Source organism: Mustela nivalis (genome assembly GCF_964662115.1).
Source record: "Mustela nivalis genome assembly, chromosome: 1".
Lineage (NCBI taxonomy): Eukaryota > Metazoa > Chordata > Mammalia > Carnivora > Mustelidae > Mustela > Mustela nivalis.
In genome coordinates this window covers 208,997,615-209,025,596 of record NC_139020.1, presented here as the reverse complement: position 1 = coordinate 209,025,596, position 27,982 = coordinate 208,997,615, and the positions used below count along the sequence as shown (strand labels likewise).

The window sequence follows — 27,982 nt, the reverse complement described above, 5'->3', positions numbered from 1 at the left end:
TGGGTGGCTCAGTGTGTTAAGCCGCTGCCTTCGGCTCAGGTTATGATCTCTGGGTCCTGGGATCGAGTCCCATGTCGGGCTCTCTGCTCAGCAGGGAGCCTGCTTCTCTCTCTCTCTGCCTGCCTCTCTGTCTACTTGTGATCTCTCTCTCTCTGTCAAATAAATAAATAAATAATAGGTGGGAATTCTTACTTTAGCATAAAGGGGCATTTATGGTTCTTCTGTCAGTGCAGACAGAGCACGTAGAACAGCATCTGGCACACAGTGAGGAATAAATGACTAGATCCACACTGGTTTTATAGCTCTCTACAAAGATAGAGTCTGGAAAGCAGGCACAGGCTGAACCTAATTAACAAGAGGCTATGAGGTTTAGGGCAGAAATGTACCTTAAGCCCTTAGTAAGTCCTCATTAAATGTCCACTCCACAGGGGCAGGGATTTTGGCGAAGGTGGACACTGCTGTGTTCCCAGCATGCTTAGGAGGGCTGGGCTCATAACACATACTTAATGAATCTTTGTGGAATACATGTATTTTATCATTGTTTCGGGGAGATCTGGTGCTTTCCAATAAGCAAGACTGTCCAGATTGGCAGTGAAAAAAAAAATGGAAAAAAAAAAAAAAAGAACCAGACAAACTTGTCTGCTTCTAAGAGGCAGACACCACAAAGTGGGTCCAACATCTTTAAAGGGCATATTAAACAGGCAGTGAAAATTATTTCGGGACAGAGAAAGCCTTCTTCCAGGAATGCCTCAAGCAAGATGTGTTTTTGTCCCTGGTTTAATATGTATAATTTTCCTTCTGGAAAAGGAGCCCAGGGAGTTTGGCGTGATTTAGGAACAATGAACAATGGTCACAATTTACCAAGCATAATTATGCAGAAAGATCTGGAGCCCAGCAAGAGGATTTGACCTGTGCCTTTTTGAAAAGGTTCCATTATGGCGGGTCCCGGGGCCGGATGGCTCTATGCCATGGCTGCTCATGCTCTGTGATTGGGGAAATGAAGATTTAATCCCTGGGCTGCCCCCGTTTGAGCAGCTACCCCAGAAACTCGCCAATTTCACAAGGGCAGAGGTGGGAACAATTCTGTTTCTTCTTGCCTCTCTGAGTCAGTCCCAAACCAAGCTCTGAGCCAAGTCTCCCAACCCTAGGCTTCTTGCTGGTAGAGGGGAAGGCTTCCAGGTAAGACCTTATGGGTCACGGAAAGGACAACACCCCCCGTCCACCACTCTGGCCTCCAAGGGGGCACCTGGGATGCTTCCTAGTGCAGCTGTCCCCGGCGTCCCGTGGAGGATGGGCTGAGAAGGGAGGAGAAGCTCCCTCTTCCCCCATTGGAGTTATGGGATTCCCTCCCCACGCCTGTTTAGATATTAACTGCTCCAGAAGAGGCCAAAGCAAACAGAGTAGACAAGAGGACAGGTGTCCGTGGCCTGGAGCTGCACATCACCCCCCTACTGCCATGGACGTGCCCTGGCCTGTGGGGTTGATTCTGCTCCTCCTGGGGACCCCTCTTGCCCATGCTGAGCCGCTGTGAGTTTGGGAGACAGAGGGCACTCAGCCGCTGCCTGAGTGATTCCCTACGCGTGCGCCTGCCTTTCCGAAGCTGCTTCCCCAACTTGAGTCCCACCGCCCCCATGCTCCTGCGTTTGTCTACTGGCAGGTACATCCTGGTGACCCCCCGCGCCCTGCGGGTCGGCAGCCCTGAGACCATCCACGTACAGGCTCACTCGGACTCCCAGCAGTCCCTCAAAGGGACCCTCGAGGTGAACCTCACCGTATGGGACTTCCCCATGAAGAAGACAGTGGTGGCTAAGAGCCACCTCCTTCTCTCAGAAGCAAACAACTTTATGAAACAGGCGTCCCTGACGGTAGGTGACAGGCCAGGATGGGATGGGTGGCGGCAGAGGGAGGCTCTGGGTCAGCGGCAGGGGTGGAGAGGGGCAGACTCCAGAGCGACTCCCCACGAGGAACACTGGAGAATCGAGGCAGGGTTTGGATATACTTACCGCTCCTCTTGTGTCCTGTGCAGTTAGAAATCCAAAGTCCCCTGAATCCGGGCTCCAAGAAGGGCAGCGATTAGCCCGTAAGAGATCTCTGGGAGAATTAATAAGAGGCGCCCTCTGCTGGTGGCTTGGGAGCCGGACTGTGGACCGGATTGCAGTCCCACTTTGGCGGGACGCCCTTGTGTAGGAACAAGCTGCAAGGCCACCTTGCTCCCAGCCCCAGAGCCAGAGGGCCCCCATTCAGTTGTTTCTCCCAAGATCTGGCTCAGGGTTTTGCTCCCAGGGATGGGGACCTCTGCAGAGCCTGAAGAGTGTGGACCTCTCTCCCCAGATTCCCGAGAGCCTGATATACCCCCCACAACCTGGACAGCAGCATGTCATCATCCGGGCAAACTGGGCATCCACCTTGACCACTTCATCCATGGAGAGGATAGTCCCAGTGGCTCCCCATGCTGGCTATATCTTCATCCAGACAGACAAGCCTCTCTACACCCCGGAACACTTGGGTAGAGAGCCCAGGCACTTGGCCTCAGGCAGACGCTGACTCTCATTCCCCGCCTCCCCCAGTGCCTGTCATATTCCACCTTCCAAGGTCACCCTCTGCCCAAAGACCCCTATATCCTAATGCCCAAGATCCTAACGACTACCTCCCTCTTCAGATTCTATCCAGAACTCAGAGTCTTCCCTCTCCCTCCAGTTCAATACCGGGTGTTTGCTGTGGACCACAAGATGGATCCTGCCCAAAGGATATTCACTCTGGACATCAAGGTGGCCTCTCCTGATGGGAGGGTGGATCCTACTGGGTAGACCCATGAGGTTCTATCATGGTCTGAAGGCCTGGGGCATGAACTACACCCCTTGTCCCCACAGAACCCGGAAGGGATCACTGTGATCAGCCAGGATCTGCTAGCCCAGGACGGTTTCTTCGCAAAATCCTTTAAACTCCCACAGATTGTCAGGTGCTCTGCTGGGAGCCCTGTGGAAGGAGGGTTGGAGGCTTTCCTCAGTCTCCATCTCTTCTAATTCTCTGCGTCTCAGTTTTGGGACCTGGAGCATCGAAGCCAGTTACCAAAATGCAGCGAAGCAGAAGTTCAAGGCAACCTTTGAAGTCAGGGATTATGGTGAGTAGGGTGTGATGGGCAGGGCACGGTGGGATATGCAAGACACGGGGTTGGAATTGGAAAAGAGGGATCGTGGTGCACCTACTGTGTGTTAGGACCTAAGCTGGGTGCTGGTGAACAGAACCATGTGTTCCAATCCTTGGGGATTGCAAGAGTCACTGAGGAAATAGTGAACAGGGAGGGGACATAGAGGGGCACAGCAAAATATGGAGGGTGTCCACTGCCTTTACCCCACCCAGTGCTCCCATCATTTGAGGTCCAGCTGAAGCCAAACAAGACTTTCTTCCACCTCAACGATGAGGCTCTGGGTGTGGACATCGAGGCTTGGTAAGTCCCCTTGCCCCCAGCCTGGCCAGAGGACCAGGAATGCCAAGAAACTGAATGGGTAGAGAAGCAGATTACTTCTATGGCATTTAAGGTATGGTAGAGGTACTCACTGCCACCCATGAGGTATTCCTGGAAACCTACATTGTTTTGTGAGGTTGTCCAGACCACATCTGCCACATGTAAGTAGTACAGACCATTCCTTCTGGTCTCTGGGGTTGTATAGGACATCTGTCCACCAAATAAAGTCATGCCATGTCTCACAGCTCAGAACATCTCTGAAGGTCCACAAGGCTGCACAGGCACATTTGTCATCTTATGAATTTGTTCAAGCCATCTCCACAGTACTATGAGGGCGTACAGACCATTTGTCCACCTGAGGTTGTAAGGGCCCTATCTGCCACTTCTTAACACTTTGCAGACCATCCCTATAGCTTGCTATGCATGCCCCCTAGTCTGCCTGATGAGGTTTTAAGGGCTACCTCCACCATCTTGTGAGGTTGCACAGGCCACATCTGCAACCCAACACAAAGCTTTATGGAACACATATATCACTTCCCAGGGTTGTGTAGGTAAGCAATGAAACCATCTGAGTTTCCAGGGGCCACCTCTGCCCCTCCCAAAGTCTTAGCACCATCCAAGCAGCCTCATGAGGTCATACAGGACATCTCTGCAACCACATGAGGTTGCATAGGTGATTCAGAGCCCAGTGGAATGACCCTCCACCCACCCGCAGTTATGTATTCAAAGAGCCAGTGAATGGACAGGCTCTGGCCATCTTTGGGGTGAAGCTGCCTTCCCGTCGGATGATCATCCAAAGTTCCCTGCAGAAAGTGGAGGTAACTGAGTCTTGACCTCACCCTCACCTAACTTCCCCCTCCACCAAATCTTTTCTACTCCCCAAGAAACCATCTCCTCTTCTCTCTCTCACCCTGAGAGCAGATTTCTGAAGGCCTGGGTCACGTATCCCTCCAGAAGAACACACTGATGTCCACATTCCAAGGCCCAGAAGAGGACTTCATTGGGGCCTCTATCTTTGTCAATGTCACCGTGTTCTCTTCAGGTGCCACCTTTACCCAATCTCCTGGCTGAAGTCAGGACAGTGTCCTTACCCAAACTGGGCATTCCACCCGTGTGACCACGGGCCACCTCCCAGCCTGTTTCCTCATCAGAGAAATGCAAAAATGCCAGAAAGGGTGGAAGGAGCTAAGATTGTGTTACTATCTTTCCATGTCCTCACCAGGACAGGCTTCCCATACCAGCAGCTCTGTCATTCTCCCACAAAACTGAACCTCCTCCGCAGACCTCACCGTCCCCTGTCTCTCCAGGGGGTGAGATGGTCCAGGCTGAGACCCCAGGGGTGAAGATTGTCCAGAGCCCATACAACATCAAGTTCATCAGGACTCCCCAGTATTTCAAGCCTGGGATGCCCTTCCACGTTAAGGTCAGAGTCTGACTTCATTCCACCCAGGGACTCGGAGCTCACTTCCCCTAACAGACCCCTCTCAGGAGACAAAAAACCACACTGGGATCACCTGTCCCCCACAATACATCTGTTTGAGAACTGAATCCATCATGCCTCTCAGACCAATCCCAAGTCTCTCTCAAGTCTCAACCCAAGTTGCCCCAAAGCACTGTGATGGTTCCATAATTTCTCTGTGGGGGGCTTCGTGGTCACAGTCAGGCTAGAAGGTGGTGCACAGGGAGTTATCTTTAGGCTACATTTGCACAGCAAGAATGCTGGTTTTACATACATTCATTTGAGGTGACTTTGAGAAGTCTGATGGACATTAGGAAAACCAGAGACATCCTTTGGTGCCAGTCCTACTAAAGACTTCCCCAAGCCCTCCTCATCTCTCCATTCTAATCCCTTCCACCCCCATCACCCCAGCACACCAAATCCCAGGGCCACCACATATGACTGCACACTGCAAAACTCTAATATGTATGGTTCCCCAAGTGTTGTTCAGTGCATAACTTGTACAGCTATACAAGGCAGTCCTGTCCATATCAGATTCCCAGTACCCACTTCTCATACCCGGCCACCACCAGGCCTGTCTTTCATCTCACCCCTATTCCACCTCAGGTCTTTGTCTCAAATCCTGATGGGTCCCCAGCCTCTGGAGTCCTTGTCCGATGCCAAGACAAACGAGACCGAACCTCAGCCAGTGGAGAGGCCATTTTGACCATCAACACAAATGCAAATAATCAGGAGAAGCTCCCTATCCTGGTACCAACCTAATGGGGCAGGGATGGTGGAGCACTGTGAGCTAGAAGAGCTGGAAGTTTACTTGCCCATCACTCTCTCCAGGTAGAAACTGAAGAACCTCTCCAGCCAGAAGAGCAAGCTTCAGCCAATATGACGGCTTGGCCTTACTCGACTCAGGGTGGGTCAGGAAACTTGTTGCACATTGAGGTGAACACAGTCGCAGAGGTAGGCAGCAGCATCTACCTGAGCCTTGTCACAGGACATCAGAATCATGAAACCAAGAAACAGATCACTCACTTCACCATCCTGGTGAGTTGGCTAGGACTAAAACTTAAGCCAAGGAATGATTTCCCTGGAACATCCTTGGCTAGCTGGTTTGGAGAAACTGTGAACAATGGTGTGAGAGTGGGAACCATTTGGGGTGGCCTCAGACTAAGGAGCTGAAACAAAAGAGCTGTGAGTCTCCCTTGTGAGCTGAGATGGTCTCCGGAAAAGGTTGACCCTACCCTTCTCATTCTTGTCTTCTCTTATCTCCAAGGTTCTGAGTAAGGGCCGGATTGTGGATGTCAAACATCAGTTAAAAAGTGACCACACAGTAGCCACTATTGATGTTACTTCAGAGATGCTGCCCTCCTTCCGCATCTTGGCCTTTTATATACTGCCCAGGGGAACAGGTCAGGATCCTGAACTGGTGGCTGACTCCGTATGGGTTGACGTGAAAGACAGATGCATGGGGACGGTGAGCCAAATTCCTTGAAGTTGTACATTACATCGTAAAGCTTGGATGGGCAGAAACGTCTGTCCAAGTTGAAGGGCTCCAAGTCTAGAGACGGGGAGAGGAAGAGGAGATGTGCCCTTAAATGCTCAGCCTAGGTGGGGCACCTGGGTGGCTCAGTGGATTAAGCCTCTGCCTTCGGCTCGGGTCATGATCTCAGGGTCTTGGGATCTAGCCCCACATCGGGCTCTCACTCAGCAGGGAGCCTGCTTCCCCTTCTCTCTCTGCCTGCCTCTCTGCCTACTTCTGATCCCTCTCTGTCAAATAAATAAGATCTTTAAAAAAAACAAATAAATAAAAAGCTCAGCCTAGGGCATGGAGACTATGCAAACAAATGTGTGGAGTTGGAATTGGCCTGGTGAAGTTCCTAGATGCTTCATCAGACCCATAAGGAGCATAAACTTGAAAGTGGACTTGGGGAAATCCCTTGGTAGCATATGAGGGCCTTTTACTGACATCTCTCTTTTTCCTGGGTCAGCTGAAGGTTGATTTAAAGAAAGAAAAACACTCCCAGATTTTGAAACCCAATAGCGAAGTGGAATTAAAGGTGACAGGTGATGAAGAGGCCACAGTGGGGTTGGTGGCCGTGGACAAGGCTGTTTATTTCTTGAACAGTAAACACAAGCTCACACAGAAGAAGGTAAGAATACATGGGCTTTGAACCAGGAGGTTGCCTAAAGGTTCTAAAACTGGTGCTTCAGCTTCTTCAGCTGTAAAGTGTGCAACATTGATGGTTGATTCAAGGATTCAAGGAGCTAGTGCACAGCTAGAGATTGGAAGGTGATAAGAGCTCAGTGAATGGGAGGCGGTGTGAGAATTATTTGACCCAGCAATTTCAGTGCACCATTGCTCCTTCCCTGAAAAGGTCACCCAGGCTCCAAAGCTAGGTTCCTATCTTAAACCCCCAGGTCTGGGATGTGGTGGAGGAACATGACATTGGCTGTACATCGGGCAGTGGGAAAGATGGACTTGCTGTGTTCAAGGATGCTGGCTTGGACCTGAAGATGAGCACAGGGATGCATACCCTGACAAGCTCAGGTACAGGAAGGAACATGCCAGGGGCAGGGTGGGGAGGCAGTGCTGTCTAGGGGTTAAGAACACGAGGTCTGATGTCAGATCGGCTAAAATCTAGGAGCATCCTACTTATCATGAGTCAGTTACATTTCCTCTCTGAGGCTCAATTTCTCTGTCCGTAAAATGGGGATAATAACAGAAGTGACTCCCTACGTCTTAGTTAAGATATAGGTTTGGCCATGGGTATCAGAGATACAAACTAACATAGCTTAAACAAGGTCGAAGTTTATTCCTCACTCAGTAAGAGTTCTGAGGTCATTCTGGAGCTCAAGCTCCTTCTAGCTTGTTGCTCTGCTACAAGATGGCACCTCGTCAGGACCTCCTGCCAGGCAAGAGTATGAAGGGAAGTGGGAAGGGGAGATATTTTCCCAAATTTCATTTGCTGGAACTCAGTCATGAAGCCCTGCCTAGGTGCAAGGGAGGCTGGGAAATGTAGTCTTCATTCTAGAGTGATATGCAAAAGAGGGAGGTTTAGTCCCCATGGATGAAGGGGGAGAGTGAATACTAGGGACAACTAGGAGTGTCTTCTTTCAGCTATAAATACTGATATCAGTAACAGTTTCTATTTACTACAAGCTGGACACTGTGCTAAGTACTTTCATATGAATGATCTCATTGATAGACCTAGGATTATGCCAATTTACATGGCTGGAGAAATTAATGCCCAGAGAGGTTAAGTGACTTGCTGAAGATTGCACAGCTTTTAAGTGGTGAATCATGAACATGAGGAGGTTACAGGATTAAAAGAAATGATGCTTAGAAAGCACGGGGCATTCTGTCGGCACCCAATAAGTATCAGGGATGTTGATAACGATCTTGATGACAGCGACCCCCTCATTCTTCTGACCCTCAGACTGGCAGTGCCCTCAGAGTCCCCCTGCCAGCCGCCGCCGCCGCCGCTCTCTGAAGAGGCTGGAGACCAAGAGGAATGCAGGTCAGAGCTAAAGCTGGACATGTCCCTCCTGGCTTCCTAACCTACTGTATTCATCAGAGCTTAGAAGAGAAAAACTGAAACCGCTCTAGGTACTTCAAGCAGAAAGGAGGGATTTAATGATGGGAGTTTGGTGCTTTCAAAGTCATTAGAGAGTCTGTAGGAGTGGCTGCTTGCTGGGACTCAAAATCACCTCACTGCAGCTTTGTAATGTGTGACATCTCAGGAAACTGCTGCCCATATCTCGTGCGATGCTGGTGGGTCAGTAATGAAGTGCAGAAATGCGCCCGTTACAAAAACGCACATAGACTGGGGTTCACCCTTCAGCTACCACTGCCAGGGAAAATGGCCTCCACCTCTTCCACCCTCCAGATCCTACACAAGAGTGTCTCGGTGGCAGAACCTTATCTCATCTAGAACCCTAGCGGCAAGGGAGTCTGGGAAATACAGCTTCAAGCTATGTAGGCTCTGTGATACAAAAGCGAACGTAGACAAAAGGAGAGATGGGTGCTGGGTGCCCATAGATAATAACAAACCCGCCATCCCCAAGGCCAGGGTGTGGACCAGAATAAGAAGCTCTGAGCCTGGGGTAAAGGGAAGATGGGAGGCAGCACTGAGTGGTGTTGGAAGCATGGGTTTTGCAAATACTAGATTTTTCCATCTCCCAGAGCAATGCTCATGACTTTGTGAATCTAAATAAAGAGAAAGTAAGTGAAACCTAATAGAAATTGAGGTAAAACCTTGACTCTGATTTTGGTATTAAATTGTGCCAACCCCCTGGGAAAAGTTCATAATATAAACTCTTGTTTTATTTATGATAATGATGAGTTATAAAATTTAACTATAATTATGTTAATAGTAAACAATAAGAGTTTTTAATTGCTATATATTATATATATATTTATTTATTCATTTATTTATTATTTTCGGGAGAGAGCAAGTGTGAGCAAGGGGAAGAGCAGAGGGAGAGAAAAAGGAAAAGAATCTCAAACAGACTTTATGCTGAGTGCGGAGCCCCATGCAGGGCTCAATCCCATGAGCCTGAGATCATGAGCTGAGCTGAAACCAGGAGTCAGACCCTTGACCAACTGAGCCATCCAGGTCCCCTGAATATTTTTACCTCTAAGTGTATTCCTTCAGTTTCCTAACTTAGAAGCATTCAACTTGACATCATGCTTTATAACATGGCTTATGTTTTGATTTTTTTAAAAAACCACATGATGGAAATCAGAAGTTGAAATGTTGGGGCACCTGGGTGGCTCAGTTGGTTAAACCTCTGCCTTCAGCTCAGGTCATGATCCCAAGGTCCTGGGATCGAGCCCCACATCGGGCTCCCTGCTCAGTGGGGAGTCTGCGTCTCCCTCTCCCTCTGCCCCTCCGCCTGCTTGTGTGCTCTCTCTCTCTCTCTCTAATAAATAAAATCTTAAAAAAAAAAATAGAAGTTGAAATGGCATCTCTAATATGCAAACATGGCATTACCAATCCTGTCAAGAAGGGACAGGAGGGGGGCGCCTGGGTGGCTCAGTGGGTTAAGCCTCTGCTTTCGGCTCAGGTCATAATTCCGGAGTCCTGGGATCGAGCCCCGCATCGGGCTCTCTGCTCAGCGGGAAGCCTGCTTCCTCCTCTCTCTCTGCCTGCTTCTCTGCCTACTTGTGATCTCTGTCTGGCAAATAAATTTTTTAAAAATCTTAAAAAAAAAAAAAAAGAAGAAGAAGAAGAAGGGACAGGAGGAGGGGGGGGAATGAGAAGCAGCGGCAGCATGGATTCTAGTTCCGGCTCTGCCACTTGGGAGCTGTGTGACCATGAGCTAATGAATTAGCCTCTCTGTTGCTTAGCTTCCTCTTCAGAACCCAACATATGGGTTCAATGTGAAGCTTCGGGAGGAAGATACAGGCAAAGTGCTGGGACCAGCATCTGCCAGGGTTATGGGTAAATAGAGAGACCAGGTGTCCGTGGCATTGAGGTAGATGAGTCCAAGTTTCCTCTAGTTCCTCTCAGCCCCTCCTCTGTCCCTCTACCTCTGGCCCACAGTGAACAAGTTTGAGACAGAGCTGGAGCGAAAGTGCTGCGAGGCTGGGCTCCAGGAGAGCCCCATCGGGCTGTCATGTGAAGAGAGGAAACGGCATGTCCACCACGAGCCAACGTGTGTCGCTGCTTTCCTGAGCTGTTGCCGTCTGTCTGAGGCCCTGAGTCAGGAGGCTCGGGAGGAGCAGCTGCTTTTGGGGACATGTGAGGAGGCTGTGGTGGGGAGTGAGGGGGTGGGGATTGGGGCTTGCCTGAGGGGCATGAAGTCCTGTGGGACAAGTCATGGGGAGATATGGGCCCCGAGGGGACGGGGTGGGAAGCTGCACCGGAGACACCGCCCCACATCCTCTCCTTGCAGCGGATGAAGATGAGGACTTAGGTGACATCCTCCTGGAGGACCAGCCTATCCGAACCTGGTTCCCTGAGAGTTGGCTCTGGACAAAGTTTGAACTGCCAAAAAGTACATCCAGGTAGGACCACAGCCCCCTCGTCCCTGGCAGCATCTGGTCCCTGGCCCTTCCAGGCCTCAGTGGACGTCAGTCATAGCCGGTGCCCCCAATGGTGACACTGAGCTCAGTATAGTCACTACAACCTCCCTGGAGGGGGATAGAAATCCCAGTGGTTCCCCCCCCCCCAAGGACGACCCTCTAGTGATGATGTCTCTGATAAGGTGACCCACTGACCCCTGGACAGTGACTCCCCAGGGCAGAGGCTCTGACCACAAACTCCCTTATGCCCCCCCTTCCTCACCACTTCCAGAGGCATCTCCCAATACAGTTTTTCTGTGAACGTGCCAGATTCCATCACCACGTGGGAGTTAGTGGCTGTCAGCCTCAAGCCTGGAAAAGGTGACCCCACAAGCCCAGGGCTGAGAAGATGGGAGAATGGTGGTCCTGCCCAGCCCCGGGACAGCTGGCCTCTACTTAATGCTCACATACCCCCGGGCTCTAGGTCTCTGCATCTCAGACCCCTTTGAGCTGATAGTTATGAAATCACTCTTTGTGGATCTCAAGTTGCCTTCCGCCATGATCAGGAATGAGCAGGTCCAGATCCAAGCCATGCTGTACAATTTCAGGACGGATCAGGTCAAGGTGAAGCCTGAGCCCTCCCCTCCTCTCAAACTATCCATCAGTGTGTTTTATAAAGGGGTTGGAGTGTGTCCATTATTCAAAGGGGTCAGCCAAGTGGTTGCCCTTTTGAAAAGCTCCTGGGGTATTTTCTCATTTAAAATGCACAATAATCCCAGCAGATGGCTGCTATCATTGCTTTTGGTGTACATATTAGGAAACTGAGGCACAAAGAGGTGAAGGAGCTTTCCTGAGGTCACACAGCCCATAAGTGGCAGACAGGCCTTTGCTCTCAGCCACTATGCTGTGCTGTCACCTCCTTGGGATTTTCAGGGTGAGGAGAGGGAGGTAATTGTGACTTGGGTCCTAGACGACCCCATGCATCAGGACCCCCTAATTGCCCACCCTGTCCCAGGTCCACGTGGAGTTCCCCTACAAGGAGCCACTGTGCAGTGCATCAAAGCCAGGAGCCCCATCCCGCCAGGTCGTGATCTTGCCCCCCACCTCCTCCAAGATGGTGCCCTTTGTGCTTATCCCACTTGAGATAGGCAAAGTGGATGTGGAGGTGAGGATCAGGACAAGTGAGGCTGTGGACCACATAAGGAAGACACTTCTGGTCAAGGTAATGGGGGCCCCCACCTCCTGTTACTGGTGCAGACAATGGGGCTTCCCCGGGGGTCCCCAGCTGTGATCACAGGACCGACAGGTATGCCCAGGATCAACAAACAGAGCTCTCAGGTGGGAGTGAGGGGCAAGAGAATGGATTTGAAAGTTCAATCACAGAGCCTCCACTATGGGACTTTGTTGTCACAGTGGGTTCAAGCCTTGTCTCTGCTGTGTGACCTTGGACAATTTACTTAACTTTTCTGAGCCTTTGTTTCCTTATTTGCAAGGTGTGATAATCATCACACCCACAGCCATGAGTAATAATCAGAAAGCTGTGAAAATTATATCTCATATCTGGTTGTGCACAACCCATCAATACTACTTTTATACTTAACTTATTTACTTAACAAACACATGTTCAGCGCTTATGATATAAACTCTGTAAAAATAGTAACTCATTGAGCCATCAGAACAACCATGTGAAGTAGGAACCTTTTATGGATGAGAAAACTGAGGCACAGAGAGGTTAAGTAATTTGCCCAAGGTCACACAGCTAGAACATAGAAGGGTTAGGATTTGAACCCAGATATTTGGGATCCAGAGTCTGTGCTCTTTACAGCTAACCAATGCCTCCTCCTCCTGTCATTGTGATTGTCATCATTACTGTTACTGCTGTTGTTTTTAACTTGCTTCATCATTGCCTCTCACAGGCAGAAGGGCAGATACAGCAATGGTCCCATAGCATCCTCCTGAACCCCCAAGGTTTGTGAGGTCTGCAGGGAGCATGTGGGATCCTAGGGCCACATCAGGAGGGAGGGAGGAGCTGAAATGAGGGGGTCCAGCCAGGTGGGCAGTACGAGCTCCTCTGGGGTCTGCACACCCTGAGTTCCCCAACCCCAGAATCTGCTTGTCACAGAAGGTTGTGTCGGCTTAACCTAGGTCAAACCCAGATTGAAGTGGTGCCAAGACAGAACTTTTTCAACATGGTGCCCAATACAGAAGCAGAAGTGTTTGTCAGTGTCCAAGGTGCTTGGGACAGAGACGACCCCTGGGGGAAGGGATCGGGAGACCGGGGAGCTGGCTCCCCCAACGCCTGCCTGGGCACAGGGGGAGGAGGGGCAGGGGTGTCCATGTTGGGTGAGCTGAGAGCCATCGTGGCTTATGCCATTCCTGAGATGATTCTGTTCCTCTTATAGGGGACATCCTTGGCGAGACGATCCTGGGCACCCTGACACCTGGAGAAAAATGGCAGCTGCTGAGGGTGCCGACTGGTTGCCCTGAGCAGACACTAAGCAAACTGGTACCTGCGGTCATCCTGACCCGCTATTTGGACGCTGCTGGCCAGTGGGGCAAGGTTGGAGTGGAGCTCAGGGAGCAGGTGATACAGAACATTGTCAGAGGTGAGAGGGGTTTCTTCCTGGGACTCTCTGGAAAGGTGGCTGGGGTACCCCGAGGGTTGGGTGTGGACCCCATGGGACTCTCCCTGACAACAGCATTCATACTCTGACTCATCTCCCAGGATGCAAACTGGTACCAAGTCCCACCGGTACCCCTTCATCTGGACCCCTCTCACAGGCTACAGTCTGACAACAAACACCCTGGTTTACCCCCAAAGCAGGAGCCCCCAAGTTCTATTATATCCAGACACTGTCCTAGGTTACACCCAGGGATATGCCTTGGGTTATACCCCTACAGGACCCCCAAACAGACAGCTCCAGGATAACCCCAGGTGGTGGTCTCCCCCATTACACCTTTCCAGGCTATATCCACACCTCCCGGTAACAACCAGAGATGCAGTCCTAGTTCTACCCAGACAGAGACCCTCAGGTTCATCAGGGCACTGACCCTTCTTCCCAGTTGCACTCAGACACCATCTCTCCCTCCAGGTGCTCTCAGCCATAACCCTCGGGTAACACCTTGACACTATCGCCCCCAAAGTTACTCCCAAACGGTAATCTCCCAGGCAACTTTCAGGTCATACTTTAGTAGCAACACTCAGAACACACCTGAGAGGTATCCCCAGGAGTAGCTTCCCCTAAGCCACACAGACACAGTGATACCCCTAATTTACAACCAAGAAACAACCCCCAAGGAAACTGCCAGGTAGTGGCCCCCAAAGTACCCCCTTTCCTGGGTTCCATCTTCCATGATTCGTCTGAGCAGAAATTCCTAGTCATACCCTTCTCACAGGTTACTCGCAGATGACCCTGGACACTGGCTCCCACGGTCACACCTGGGCCCCGCAGCCACCTCCTGATACACCTAGACAAGTCCCCTCCTATGGTTACGCCTTGATAGGAGGAGCCCCCAAGCCACACCCACATCTTACCCCACCCATGTCCATACTTGATGACTGACTCCCCTTTACGGCCACACCCAAATGCCAAATCTCCCTGAAAGCCTTCCTCCACCCATCTCCCCAGGTTACACCCATATGCTGACCTACCGGAGTGCGCATGGCACCTACCACATCAGCAAAGGACACCCGGGCAGCACCTGGTGAGGACGAGGGTGTTGACAGGCCTGCCACCGCCACCCTGAATGAAGCCCAAGGGCCAACCTGGGGCCTGATGACCCCAGGGGCCCCCATGCAGCAGGGGCTCGGGGCAGGCAGCCTTTGGGCCAGAAGGATTGCTACTTGGGTTTTACCTGAAGGATTACCCGGGAGTTTATGGTTCGGGGGTAACTGTGGGGGTGATAGTGTCCGGGGGTTACCTAGGGGTTATTGTTGAGAGCACCTGAATAGAGAGTTGGTGTCTGAATGTCAGAGAGAGGGGTTGGTGTCCATGCCGGCCCACCTGGAGAGCAGCAAATGAACGGTCAGTCTGGAACAGTCTGGAGCAGCAGGTGTGGACTCCCCTTAGTGTAGACGCCCCTGCCCTTGAATCCCCTTGGCTGCCATTCCCAGTCATCACCTGTCCCATCTACCCCCGGACAGGCTCACGAGCTACGTGTTCCGGGTCTTTTCCCTGGCCTATTCTATCATGACGACCAGCACGCTTGATCTGCGGTCTCTCTGTGCCACTGCCAACTGGATCATCACCAAGAGGCAGGCAGAGGACGGGCACTTCTTGGAGAATGGCCCCGTGATCATGGCATCGATGCAGGTGACCACTGCCCTCCCTGTTCCTGGGCTATTCAAACCCAGGGCTCTGTGCACTGTTAGGGGGAACCTCAGACCCCTGACCTGTTTGCAGGTAAAATGAGAACAGGAAAAAGCCAGAGCCCAGCATCCAGCATCACATCTCCCTGCTCTGGACCTCTCCGAGCTCTGTTGCAATGTCAGAGAGGCTGGGCACATCTGGGACCCCGTCCCTCTCTCACTCCCACTTCGAGCAGGCTCCAGTCCTGGTTCTCTTCCCTCTGAGCTGAGTCTTCTCAAACCCCCGGCCAACACAGCCATCCTTACCAAATATTCCTGCACATCAGCCTCCAGAAATAGCTTTCAAACAGTGTGGGATGTCTCTCCCCTGTTCAAACACCTTCTATGGCTCACAGTTGTCTATGACAGTATCTCTCTGTTATATCTCTCTCTTCTGTATCTCCCCCAAGACTTACCCCTCACTACTCCCTGATCACGGATTCCTCCAATTCACTGTCTTTGCTTAAGCTGCTCTCTCTGCATGGAATAGCCAAGCCCCATCCCTTTTGCTTTTCCTTGGCTGGCCAGATTGTGTTTTCTCTTTTGATTTAAGCTCAAACCCACCTCCTTCAGGGGTCTCCCCTGAATGCCAGCCCTGTGCTTGTCTCTATTATTGTACCTACCACAGTAGGGGTGTCATTCACTCATTCAACAGACATCTATCCAGCAACTGCTCTGTACCAGGCCTTGTCCTAGACAGAGGGGAGACATAGCAGTAAACAAGACACCTACAGCCCCTGTCTTGTAGTACTCACAAGCTGGGGTGTGGGAGGAAGATGTAAGTGAGCCAAGTAATTACAACGAATGATTGTGTACATGACAACTGTGCTGAGTTCCATGGGAAAGAAATAACAGGAGAAAGTATTTAATAGGGACCATGCCTGGTCAGGGAACTGCCAAAGAGACAACAAAGGAGCAACCTGAAGAAGGGATAGACATAGTAGAGGAAGAATGGAAAAGAGAGCTCCAGGCAAAGGGATCAGTACATGCAAAAGTGCTGAGGCTTCGGCAGGCCCAAAGATGGGAAAGCAGGTAGCCTGTCCTGAGGCTGAAAGGGAAGAGAGATGCCAGGCCCTAAAACCTGCAGGGTCTTGGGGACCTTGGTGAGGTTTTGAAATAGTCTGCTCCAAGTTTGCTTTCCCTGCACTAGGAGTCCTTCCAGTTGGGGGAAGCAAGCCTGATTCATCATAGCTGGCAAATGTTTGCTGAATAAAACTCTGGTTGAGTGCATAAACTTAGAAAAGTCAGATTGCAACCCCAGATGAAGGGAGGAGTTAAGGGGTTGGGAGGCCTGTCTGGCAGGAACCAGATGCTATACAGGACGGTGGCACAGAGAGGCATTACAAACAGGGTCCACAGGCTCACAGAAAGGAGTTTCTTCCTACCAACAAGCACTTATCAGGCACCTACAACATGCCAGGCACTGCTTTAAGCACTGTGGACCCTTCTCATGTGGGGTGGATGTTTTTGTGAAGGACAGGCAATGGGCGTGAGAGAAACCTAAGTGGTGTGGCATGCATGGCAGAAGTGATATGGGGAAAGATGCAGGGAGAGGGGAATCAAGGCGATGGAGTGTCATCTGGGGAGGCTTCATGAAGAGATGATGTTTGTTAGACACCTGAGGAGGCGAGGAAGCAAGTCCCTTGGGTAATCAGAGAAAGAGTGTTCCAAGCGGAAGAAACACCATGTGCAAAGGCCCTGAGACCAGAAGTGTCCACTATGTTTGAGGAACAGCGAGGAGACTGGGACAGAGTGAGCAACCCTGGAGGACAGGAGGAGGAGGAGAGCTGAGGGAGGGGGTGGGACAGATGGTGCAGGGCCTTTGGGCTTCAGGGAGGGCTTGAGCTTTTCCTCTGAGATGGGAGCCATGGAGGGCTCTGAACCAAGGAGGGACGCAACTCGATTCAAGAGTTTACAGGCTTCATTGGCCACCGTGGGAAGAAGAGACTGAGGTGCGAATTAATTCTTTGGGGCTCTTGTAAAAAGTACCACAAACAGGATGGCTCAAAACAACAGAAATGTATTTATTTTGTCACAGTTCTGGAAGCTAGAAGTCCCAGATCAAAGTGTCAGCAGGGCCATGCTCCTTCTGAAGGCTCTAGCGGGGAATCTTTCCTTGTCTCTTATGACTTGATGGCCTCTGGGCAGTCCTTAGCATTCCTGAACTTCTAGCTGCACCACTCCAACCTCTGTCCTCATCTTAATTTGCCCTCCTACCTTCTCTGAATCTTCCCATGGCCTCCTTTTAAGACAGGAGTCACCAGGTAGGGCCCACTCTAATCAGTAGGACCTCCTACTAATTTAACTCATTACATCTGCAAAGTCCCTATTTCCAGGTAAGATCAGAGATTCTGAGTGGACACAAATTTTGGGGGGGCAGGGGACATTATTCAACCAATGGAAAGACCACCTCTCTGACCACGACTTCCCTCATGAGGAAAAGGGAGCTGCTGAAAGAATGCTTTGAGATGGTGTAGAGTTTAACACATCACCTTCAACAGTGTTGGCTTTGGTTGGTAATACAGACCCTACACAGGCAAATCTTGAGGTGGTTCCTCCTCCTCCTTCTCTCTCTCTCTCCCCATCCTGCTTTTGACATCCTCCAGCCCAGAGCTGAGCACCTGGGAGCTTTTCAAGGTCACACAGGAGAGCTTTTCAAGGTTACACAGGAGAGGTTGGGGAAAGTCTTTCTAAGACACTAGGGGGATCATGGTGTGATCCTGCTTCCACAGGGTGGCTACCGAGGTTCTGAAGCAGACATATCCCTCACAGCTCTTGTTCTGATTGCCCTAGATGAGGGGAAGGACTTGTGCCACCAGGAGATACCGGTAAGACCCAAAGGGGAGTGCAGGCTCTGCAGAGCCCAGCCCTCTAGATCCTCTGCCCAAAGGAAGTTCCCCCATCCTCATGTCCCTCTCCGTGCATCCCTCTCTTCCAACTCCTAGATCACTTCCCTCTAATTGCCCCTCTTCTAGTTAGCTCTCTCTAACTTTCTAGAATTTGCCTGCCAGCATGGAACAAGCCCGTAGCTTCCTGGAGGAACGCCTTCCCAAAATTAATACAACATTTGCCATAGCCATAGTCTCCTATGCTCTGGCCCTCACCAATAGCCCCCGAGCCAATGACCGCCTGGACAGCTTTGCCAGCCATGGTGAGTGTGGCCACTTCTTAATCAGCTGTGTGTGAACCATAGTCTTGGGGGCAGGGGAGAGGAATTGTGTGATTTAAAATTCAGCAATGTGTGATTCATCACTTTGCATTTATTGGGCATCTATGTTGTGCCAACTCTTGAGTTCAGACTCTGAGAAATCAAGGTGGACAACATTAATATGGTCCTTGCTCTCAGAGGTCCTACTACCCTGGGGGAGCAGCCAAAAGACAAACAGATCAACTACAAACTGAGATAAGCACAGAGATGATAACATATAAGATGGGTGGGAGAGATGGAGAGGGAAGAGGAGTATGGATTGGAGAACTGCCAAGGCCTCTCTGAAAAAAGAACTAACTCCATAGCTGGAGTAAAAGAAAAGAAGGCCCACCTGTGTGAAAGGCCAAAGACATTCCAAGCTAGGAGAATGGCATGTGCAAATGCCCTGAATTGGGAAAGTGCTTGACATGGTCAAAGATGGGAAAAAGGTAATAAAATGTGGTTAACTGAGAGGGTCTGCCTCCCTTGGCCTGCCCAAGGATCCTTATCCCATCCTCCTCCAAGTCAAGAGGAATGGAGTTAGGAAAACTCACTTGCAGTGGAAATGATGGGACTTGGAGACCCTTGAACCTTAATTTCCCCATCTCTAAATAATTAGAGTCCCTGTCTCCTAGACATCTAGGAGACATCTGTTCCATAATAGAATGTCCATATGCCTCCTCAAAGAGTTTCATATAAAGTAAGTGCTCAGTAAAACAGTGGATGAGAAAATTGGGGCCAGATAACACAGGAGAGGACAGGTTTTGGTGAATGGGCCCAGTTTGGGAAGACAAAGTGGTCATCCATCTCCTAGATAAAACCCACTGGCCCCAGAACAAAGTGGACAGGAACTCCCTGTACACCATTGAGGCCACGGCCTATGCACTGATGCAGAAGGTGGTGTTGGGTCGGCACAATGAGACGCACGCCATTGCCAAGTGGCTACTGGAGAAGCGGGAGCTAGGCGGAGGCTTCAAGTCCACCCAGGTGACCCGGGGCCACGGAAAGAGGGGGTTGGGGGAGGGACGCTAGCCGAGGTGCTGACAAGGCCAGCCCACAGATAGGAGCTTCCCATGGTGCTGATTTGCTGCCGGGCGCAGTCCGGGGACGCTGTCAGTGGTGCTGATGTGAGGCCCCAACCCAACACCTAGACCACTGTGGTGGCCCTTGAGGCCCTCACTCTCTTCCGTGAAGCTGTCCCTCACAATGGTGGCCAGGATCTCCGGATCCAGATAAGAGTGCCCAAGAAGAATGTGAACTTTGATTGGGACATCAATCAGAACAACGCCTACCAACTCCGGTCAGCAAAGGTAGGGCATGGAGGGGTTGATAGGAAGGTCATACAGAGGTGGCACTGGGGGTGAGGCCAAGAGTCATGTTCCTGCCAGTGTCCCTCTCTAAGATTATCTCACAACCAGTGTCTATACTGTCAATGTATTGACTCATTTATTCCACCATTTCTTTTTTTTTAAGATTTTATTTATTTATCTGACAGAGAGAGAGATCACAAGTAGGTAGAGAGGCAGGCAGAGGGGGAGGGGGGAAGCCGACCCCCCGCTGAGCAGAGAACCCAATGCAGGGCTAGATCCCAGGACCCTAGGACCATGACCCAAACTGAAGGCAGAGGCTTAACCCACTGAGCCACCCAGGTACTCCTATTCCACCATTTCTTGAGCACCTGTTGTGTGTCAGTCACTTTCCTGGGCAATGGGGATGCATTATGAAGCCTCTGCTCACAGGAAACTTATAGTGTAGAAAGAAACTAAGACAAAAACTATTTTAAGCTTTCTGGACATACGGAAAAGAAATAATGTGTAAAGGGGAAAATACCCTGGGTGTGAGGAAGGAGGTAATCATGATCTTACTCCATGGAGGAAGAGATATTTACCTCCAATCCTTTGACTCATCTTTACTGAGCACTCACTGTATGCCAGAAACTATTGTAGGAACTGGGAATATAGCCATGAATAAGACATATTAAAAATTCCTTTCCATGTAGAATTTTATGTTTTAATAGGTGAGACATACAATAAAGAGATGTGAGGAAGTAGAATATGTAGTGTGTTATATGGTGGCAAGGGCTATAGCTAAAAATTAAGCAGAAAGGGGGGATGGGAACATTAAGGAGTTGCAATTTTTGATAGGAGGGGCAGGGAAGTTCTCTCCAAGATGGTAATATTTGAGCAAAGACCATAAGGAAAGGAAGAAGTAAGGCTTGTGGGTATCTAAGCAGAGGAAATAGCAGGTGCAAAGACCCTGAGGCAGAAGCATCCCAAGAATAGCAATGGGGCTTAAGCAGAGGTGATGGGAATAGATGTGAATTTATAAAATTTTTCTCTGGTTGATAAAGGAAATGTATGATGGAAACAAGAGTAAATGCATAGATGCCAGGGAGAAGAATCTCGTGGTGGCTCCATGCACAAGAAACTCTGCAGACACTGTAAAGTGGATAGATTGAACAGATGTACATTAGAACACAGCCTGGGTTGGCAGTAGTAGTTGGCCTGTGACAGTGTAGACAAATGCTCTATCAAAAAGAAAAAGTAAAATCATCTATGTGGAGTGAGGGATGCAGTGAGTCACTAGACCCCAAGTAAGGGAAATCACTGAGGCCTCATTGCCCATGCATGTTTTCCTCCCCAAACCCATTGCATTGAGCCATGTTTTGCTGCTTCTTGTTTGCTCAAATCCTCTTCTTGCTTCCTTTCAGTTCTCTGCCCAGGATGACCTAGAGATCAAAGCCAGTGGCAGTGGGAGAGGCACAATCTCAGTAAGTCTGGTGTCCCACCACGAGGTCCATAGCTGGAAGACCTCATGTACAACCACCATCCCCCTTGTTGGTGGGAATAGAGGCAGTTTATTGCAAGACAAGATTGAAATCAGCAATACTTTTAGCTACCATGTAGGGCAATACTATTTACTAGGAACAAAGTTAAGGACATCTCAAAACCTGCCCCTAGAAAGTTGGTAAAAATATGGACTCCATTTAACAGGTGGGGAAATAGAGACTCAGAAAAATCTTCACTTGTTATAATTCAAGAGTCAGGAGAGGTAGAGGCCAGGGGTCTTTGGACCTGTTTGCCCCTTCCATGCTGAGTCCCTGAAGGGATGTTTCTTTCTTCCCACCCCCAAAAGGAAGATTGTCCGTCCAGCATGCCCTCCAATGCCCAGAGAATGACTCCACACTTCCCCCTCTGCTATGTCTTCTGGCTCCATAGCCTGTGGCCCAGGAGAACAGAGCTCTTGTTCACTGAATTTGAGCAACCTGTTTGCATATTTCTGGCAATGGAGTCACAGTTGAATCTCTGCCTTTGTTGTGTGACTTTAGGCATGTCATATTTCCCATGAGCCGCTGTTAAATCTGAATTAAATGAAAGTAAAAATTCAGTTCCTCAGTTGTGCTAGCCACATATCAAGTGCTCAATAGCGATGTATGGCCAGTTGCTACCATATAGAGAGCACGGGGAGAATCTACTTCAATTACTACAGAATGCCCTCCTGCAAGGAGGTGGTCTAGACTCTAAAAAGTCTTCTAGTCACTGCACCCAGGAATTTGGGGTCATGCAGACTCTGCTGTGAATTATCCACAGGGACAGAACCTGGATAGGCAAGGACTGGAGTGAGGAGGAAGGGAGTAGGTGGAAATGGTCTCTTGACCCCTTTCCTTCCCTGGCAGATCCTGACCATGTACCAGAGGTCCCCAGAGTCCGAGGAGGGCACCTGCAACCTGTACCAACTGAATGTGACTCTCCATAATACCTTGAAACGTGAGCCTAGACCCAAAGATTCCCAGACCTTCTTTTTTTATTACTTTATTTTAGGTTTCATGCAGTAAGCACATGTATTGCCTTATTCGGCTCTTCAACAAGTATTTATTGAGCATTGACTCTGTGTCTTGCCCTGATTCTGGACCCTGGAACACAGGCATGAACAAGAAAAAATACCCCCACACACACACATTCTAGTAGGGGGAGACAAACAATAATATAACAATAAATACATTATACTCCTACTGCTATTTACTGACAGCAATCTGCACTATAAAAAAATAAATATATAGCACACTAGTAGGTGATGATAAGTACCACAAAAAACAAAGCAGAAAAGGTGATACACATGTGGAGGAAGTCCAGGGAAAGCTCTCTGAGGAGATGGCATTTGAGCTCAGACATGAAAGAAGTGGAGAATGGGCCAGGAAGGAGCTAAGAGAATAGCATTCCAGGCAGGCAGAACAGCAGGTGCAGAGGTCTGGAGACAAGAATGAGCATACCTGGTTTGAAGAAGCCATTGTAGCCAGAGAGGAGCAAGGGGTAGGGTTTTAGGAAAAAGAGTTGGAGAGATGATGAGGGCAGACAGTGCAGGGGTTCATGGGCCATAGTGAGAACTTTGGGTTTTGCTCAGAGTGAAGCGGGAGCTATAGAGGGCTCTAAGCAAAGGAGAGGTATGACCTAGCACAGTTTGCACAGACTGTAGAGGGCAAGGGCAGAAGCTGGGAGACCAGGGAGGAGGTGACGACACTGGTCTTGCAGGCGATGATAGGGGCTGAACTGGGATAAGGAGCTGTAGAGATCATAAAAAATGAGATTCTAGAGTTCCTAGTCTGGGGTGCCAAGGAAGAAGAGACAGGACTCTGCCGTTGGGAGCTCACTGTAGGGATGAAGGGAATAAGCCTCACCAGCCCCAAGACTTGCAGGTTTGGGCTTGGATTGCATTTCTAAATAATAATAATAGTAGTAGTAGTAGTAGAGGTGGTGGTGGTGGTAGTAGTAGTAATGGTAGTAAGAGTAATTGACAGTTATAAAGTACCAATAAGGCACTACATTAGTGCTTTATTGAATTAACTCAGTTAATCCTACAACTCTGCTGGGTTGGGAATATTATGCTCCCCATTTACCGATTAGGTAACTAAAACATAGAGAGTTTAAGGAACTTGCCCAAAGTCACACAGCAGAGCCAGGAATTGAACACAGGAAGCTGTGTTCCCCAGCCTCTAAACTCCTGCCTTCTCTCTGCAGATAATAAAAAGGGGGAAGAGACCTTCCAGCTCCGGATGGAGACAAGGTTAGGGCACCCGGATCTTGGGCTGGGCAGGAGGAAGTCCTCCCTTCCTGGTATCCAGACTCCTTACCAGCTTTCCTTATGTCTTGAATGGAGGGTGGGAATCAGCCGAGCTCCCTTCGTGCTTGCCCCTTCATTCTACCACTCATCCTGCCCTCCCCTGCCCATCCCCCCTGGCCTCTTCCCCTGCCTTCCCATGCTTGTCTGCCATCCTGCTCCCCAGTCCTGTCCCTCAACCTGCCTGTCCTGGTGGGCTCCATCACGGCAAACCTGCTCCATGTCCCAGATGCCCAGGACTGATTCCAAGCCTACAGCTCTCTCTGCCCTCCTCTTCTCAAGACATCCCACCCCTCCCCCCAGTTCTGCCTTGTCTCCCAGATGCCTTCACCCAGGTCTGCCCCAGATAAAAACATGTGTTGAGCATCTACTGAATGCCAGGCTCCGTTCTAAGAACTGAGGGCACAGCTGTGAGCCAGGAAGCTCTCCTCTGCCTGGTGGAGCTCACAGCCTATCAGGGGAGAGAGACAGTAACAAAATAATCACCCAGAATCGATGTAAAATGACAACTGTGACTAAATATGGCAAAGGAGAGACCCAAGGAACCATAGGAGAGCAAATTAGAGAACGACCTGGTGCCTGGGCAGGAGAAGGCTTCCCAGAGGGAGTGATGGATCAGTGGAAATTGCAAAGATGCGAGCATGTTTCAGGGCGGAAAGAGGAGTGAGGACTCCAGGCTGAGAGGACAGCATGTGCCAAGGTCCAGTGCAGGAGAGAGACACTTAGAAGCAATCACATGAAGGCTGGGCTGAGGGGAGGCAAAGCGGAAGGGTGAGACAAGACACCTGGTAAAGGCTGTTAAGCAAGGAAGCCACCCATCAGATTCCTGCTTGCTAAATCTGTAAGCTTGCTGGGGGCAGAGGAGTAACGGGGAGATCCAGGAGGAGGCTGCTGACTGCCTTCATCCAGGCATGAGACAGATGATGGCAGGAGGAGCACTGGGGGAGACCCAGGAGGAAAGTGGGAAGAGATAATGGAGCTGTGAAATCCCCAGGTTCCTGGGAGATCGAGAGGCCACAATGAGCATCATAGAAGTCTCCCTACTCACCGGCTTCTACCCCAACGAGAATGACCTCAAACAGGTAATGTGGATCCCACCTGCCTACTCCTGAGGAGGGTGGGGGTGCCCTAGCAACATTCCACATTCCCCGTGTGAGCATGGCAATCAAGACCCCCAGATTAATGCCCCATGGTCCGTAGCCATGATCACACCTGATTGCCTCCCTCCATGACCTTAGACAAATTCTTGTCCTGATTGTGCCTCAGCTTCCCTGACACTGGTGTTGATGGGACAAAGGCGGGAAGCTTAAGAGTTACTTCACACTGCCCAGAGCTCCTAGAGCTGGGAGCCTCAGCAGGGGGTCTCTGACAACCTGCAATCTTCATCCTCTGCCCCAGCTTACAAGTACTATGGAGATGTATGCCTTCCACTATGAGATCAAGATGAATTCCACTGACAGCACCATTGTCCTCTACCTGGATAAGGTAAGGAAGGCTGGCTGTCCTCCTCCAGAGGCCTATGGGTAGCCCCATGAGCAGAGAATCCACAGTCAGCACCTTGGACAGTGTTGCCAAAGACCCTCAGGGTCTGAGGTCAGCTCCCCAGGCTGCAAGAACACGTTGTCAGTGTTATGGCCAAGGCCCTGTGGTCAGTGCCCCGTGGTCAGTGGCCCTGGTCAGCTCAGACAGGATTCCGTCTCCCCAGCTCTCCCACAGGGAAGACACCGTGCTGGGCTTCCGGATCCACCGAATGCTGCAGGTGGAGTTCCTGCAGGCCGCCCAGGTCACCATATATGACTACTATGAGCCTTGTAAGCATGGGTAGGGGTTGGGGGGTGGAAGGGTATCCAGAGAGGGGACTGTGAAGCACTGGGCCAGGAGGGAGAGATGAGGGGCGGGGCCAGGAAGGAGGACTGAGGCGTGGCTGAGAGGGGCCTGGGCAAGGGGAAGTGAGGAAGAAGGGTAGAATGGTGCTGAAAGGGACCGACATGGGCGTGGTGATGGGGCGTGGCATTCCCGGCCGGTAGAAGTTGTGGGGAGTCTGGAAGGGGGTGGGAGGGAGATGTGATTGGGCGCGGCCTGCGGCAGGAAGAACCGAGTCTTCAAGGGGGAGAGTCTTCGGGGGCGGAGCCAGGGGTGCCCCAAGCCCACCCCAGGCACTGGCCCCTCTCTTAGCCCGAAGGTGCAGCTCCGTCTACAACCTGCCCGCAGAACACTCTTCCCTGCGGAAGATCTGTCACAAAGATGTCTGCAGATGTGCGGAAGGTGAGGTCATGGGGACCGAGAGACCGGGGTTGCCATGCGGGGAATCCAGGAGCCCTTCATCACCTCCTGGCTTGTCGTCTAGGCTGAGTTTAGACAGAGAGAGGCAGTGAGACGGGAAGACAGAGACAAAGAGAAACAAAAAGGAGACCCACAGACAGAATGACACAGCCAGACATGGAGGGAGATGTAAAGAGACTGGGAGGGGAGAAAGAGACCAAAGAGACATGGAGGAAATGAGAAAGGACCCTGACTCAGAGATCCAGAGGTGGCTGGGCTGGGGCCAGATGGGGAGGAGATGGGAGGAAGCCCCCTCCCTCAGCACAGCCAGAGCAGCTGCCTTCCTGACCCCCTAGAACAATGCCCATCTCCGAGGAAGAACACCGTGGGACTGCGGCAGGAGGAGCTCCAGGCAGCAGCCTGTGAGACCGGCGTGGACTTCGGTGAGTGTGGGAAGTGGTCGGCGCGGGAAGAGGTCTGCCTGCAGTGGTCGGCCTGGGAAGAGGTCTGCCTGCAGTGGTCGGCGCGGGAAGAGGTCTGCCTGCAGGCCACATGCCAACAGGACACCCTCCTGCCCCTGCTTTCCCAGTGTACAAGGTCAGGCTGGAGTCTGTGCAGTCCTCCGCCTCCAATCCGTACATCTATTACAACATGAAACTCGAAGACATCATCAAGAGGGGTACGTCTGAGGGGGCCGAAGAGGCAGCGCGGGGTTCTACCCTGGGGATCCCAATGTGCAAAAGGGCCAGACTTCTGTACACTCACATGCTGGGTCTCCTCTCCTCCAGGTACAGACCCTGCCGTGTCCCTCACCAGGAAGAAGTTCATCTCTCACGCCACCTGCCAGAACTCCCTGGGGCTGCAGGAACAGGAGACCTACCTCATCATGGGCCACGCACTGGACCTGTGGAAAGTCAAATCTACGTGCGTGGGGGCTCCTGCTGTCCCAGGACTCAGGCGGGGGGGGGGCCCCTTCCCTACCCAAGTCCAGTCCCTAGTGTCAACAATTCCTATCAACACCTGTCACCTATCAACAGAAGTCTCAGGTTTCAGGGCTGCCCTGAAGGGAGGTGTAGGCTACGCACTGCTCAACTCCAGCTGGGGGGGTGGGGGGTGAGTGGGACTCCATTTGCATGTAGATGTTGTAGATAGAAATTCGGTTTTCCAACAAAAGGAGGTAAAGAATCAGAGGAAGGGGAGCCTTTTCTAATCCCCAGCCATGCGGGCTACATGCTGGGGGACCCAAAATGTCCTGGTGGAGTGAACATGACAGGCTATGGCTCTGGGAGGCTGCCTATCAGGGCAGAGGAGCATGGCAGGGAGGGCTCCATGCTTCCAGGTCCCGGGACTCTCCTCACCCTCCTTGCCGTGTCTCACCCACAGTTATATCTACGTCCTGGGCCAGAAGACATTCCTCATGCAGTGGCCGGCCTATGGGGATGTGGACAAGAAGGAATTGCTGGACCAGCTAGAGAGATTTTCAGAATATATGAGCACTCATGGCTGTGAGTCCTGAGACTCTGAGGTCTCTACCGCCCTCAGGAGGTTGTTTCCAAGCAGGCACAGGGCACTGGCCTTGACTCCAAATGATGAGCATGGAGTATCATACCCAAAGTCCGTACATTTGTCCCTGCTCCAACATTCATCAAGGGCCCTGACATCGCAAGGACGTGCCTCCTCCCTCTCCCTCCTACTGCATTTCAGTTATACTGGCCTCCTTTGTGTCCATCCAAGACCCAAGTTGATTCCTACCTCAGGACCTTTGCACACACACTGTTCCCTCTACCAAGTATACCCTTCCTCCAGATATATGCATGGGTTGAACCCTTCCCTTATCTGGACTTTCTTTGTCCTCATGGCTGAATAATATTCTGGAATTGAATAACATATCTAAAAGAGATCCCCCTTCCTTCACTCTCTCCCCTTACCCCACTTTATTCTCTCAATTACACTTATAAATACATTGTATATTGTATTTTTGGTCTGATGGTTAAATGGACATTTCTCCTGCCTTTACAATGTCGGCTTCTTAAAACCAGGGGCCATGTCTGTCTTGTTCACTGCATATGTTCTCAGTTCACACAGCAGGGGGCTGGTACACAGTAGGTGCTCAGGAAATGATTGTTGAATGAATAAATTATGAA

The 27,982-nt window shown here is 50.8% G+C and overlaps 1 protein-coding gene across 2 annotated transcripts; it reads left to right on the top strand.

Annotated features, from left to right (window-relative positions):
- The first annotated feature begins 1,404 nt into the window (after nt 1-1,404).
- LOC309864066 (complement C3-like) lies at nt 1,405-27,982 on the top strand. 2 transcript variants are annotated; one of them, XM_082729426.1, is made up of 41 exons: nt 1,405-1,527; nt 1,658-1,865; nt 2,332-2,506; nt 2,698-2,768; nt 2,871-2,959; nt 3,039-3,121; nt 3,361-3,448; nt 4,182-4,284; nt 4,388-4,508; nt 4,774-4,889; nt 5,532-5,675; nt 5,757-5,963; nt 6,193-6,393; nt 6,908-7,069; nt 7,338-7,467; nt 8,357-8,437; nt 10,466-10,663; nt 10,818-10,929; nt 11,219-11,307; nt 11,411-11,550; nt 11,942-12,148; nt 12,843-12,894; nt 13,072-13,158; nt 13,329-13,532; nt 14,556-14,631; nt 15,071-15,239; nt 18,007-18,102; nt 18,272-18,425; nt 19,276-19,448; nt 19,613-19,771; nt 21,172-21,231; nt 22,138-22,228; nt 23,477-23,522; nt 24,571-24,658; nt 24,975-25,061; nt 25,282-25,387; nt 25,752-25,841; nt 26,195-26,281; nt 26,428-26,517; nt 26,627-26,762; nt 27,222-27,982. In XM_082729426.1, the coding sequence occupies exons 1-41, from the start codon at nt 1,457-1,459 to the stop codon at nt 27,352-27,354; spliced, it is 4,980 nt and encodes a 1,659-aa protein (XP_082585552.1). In that variant the 5' UTR covers nt 1,405-1,456; the 3' UTR covers nt 27,355-27,982. The 2 variants fall into 2 exon arrangements, with proteins under 2 accessions (XP_082585552.1, XP_082585553.1); XM_082729427.1 differs by lacking the exon at nt 27,222-27,982 and having other exon boundaries at nt 26,195-26,313; nt 26,374-26,517; nt 26,627-26,714.

Bases quoted from the DNA above. Each gene is read 5' to 3' on its own strand.
- LOC309864066 (XM_082729426.1), top strand. From the start codon at position 1,457: ATGGACGTGCCCTGGCCTGTGGGGTTGATTCTGCTCCTCCTGGGGACC. The intron at 2,769-2,870 runs GTGGCCTCTCCT...TTGTCCCCACAG, and splicing joins TATTCACTCTGGACATCAAG to AACCCGGAAGGGATCACTGT. The intron at 11,551-11,941 runs GTGAAGCCTGAG...ACCCTGTCCCAG, and splicing joins TCAGGACGGATCAGGTCAAG to GTCCACGTGGAGTTCCCCTA.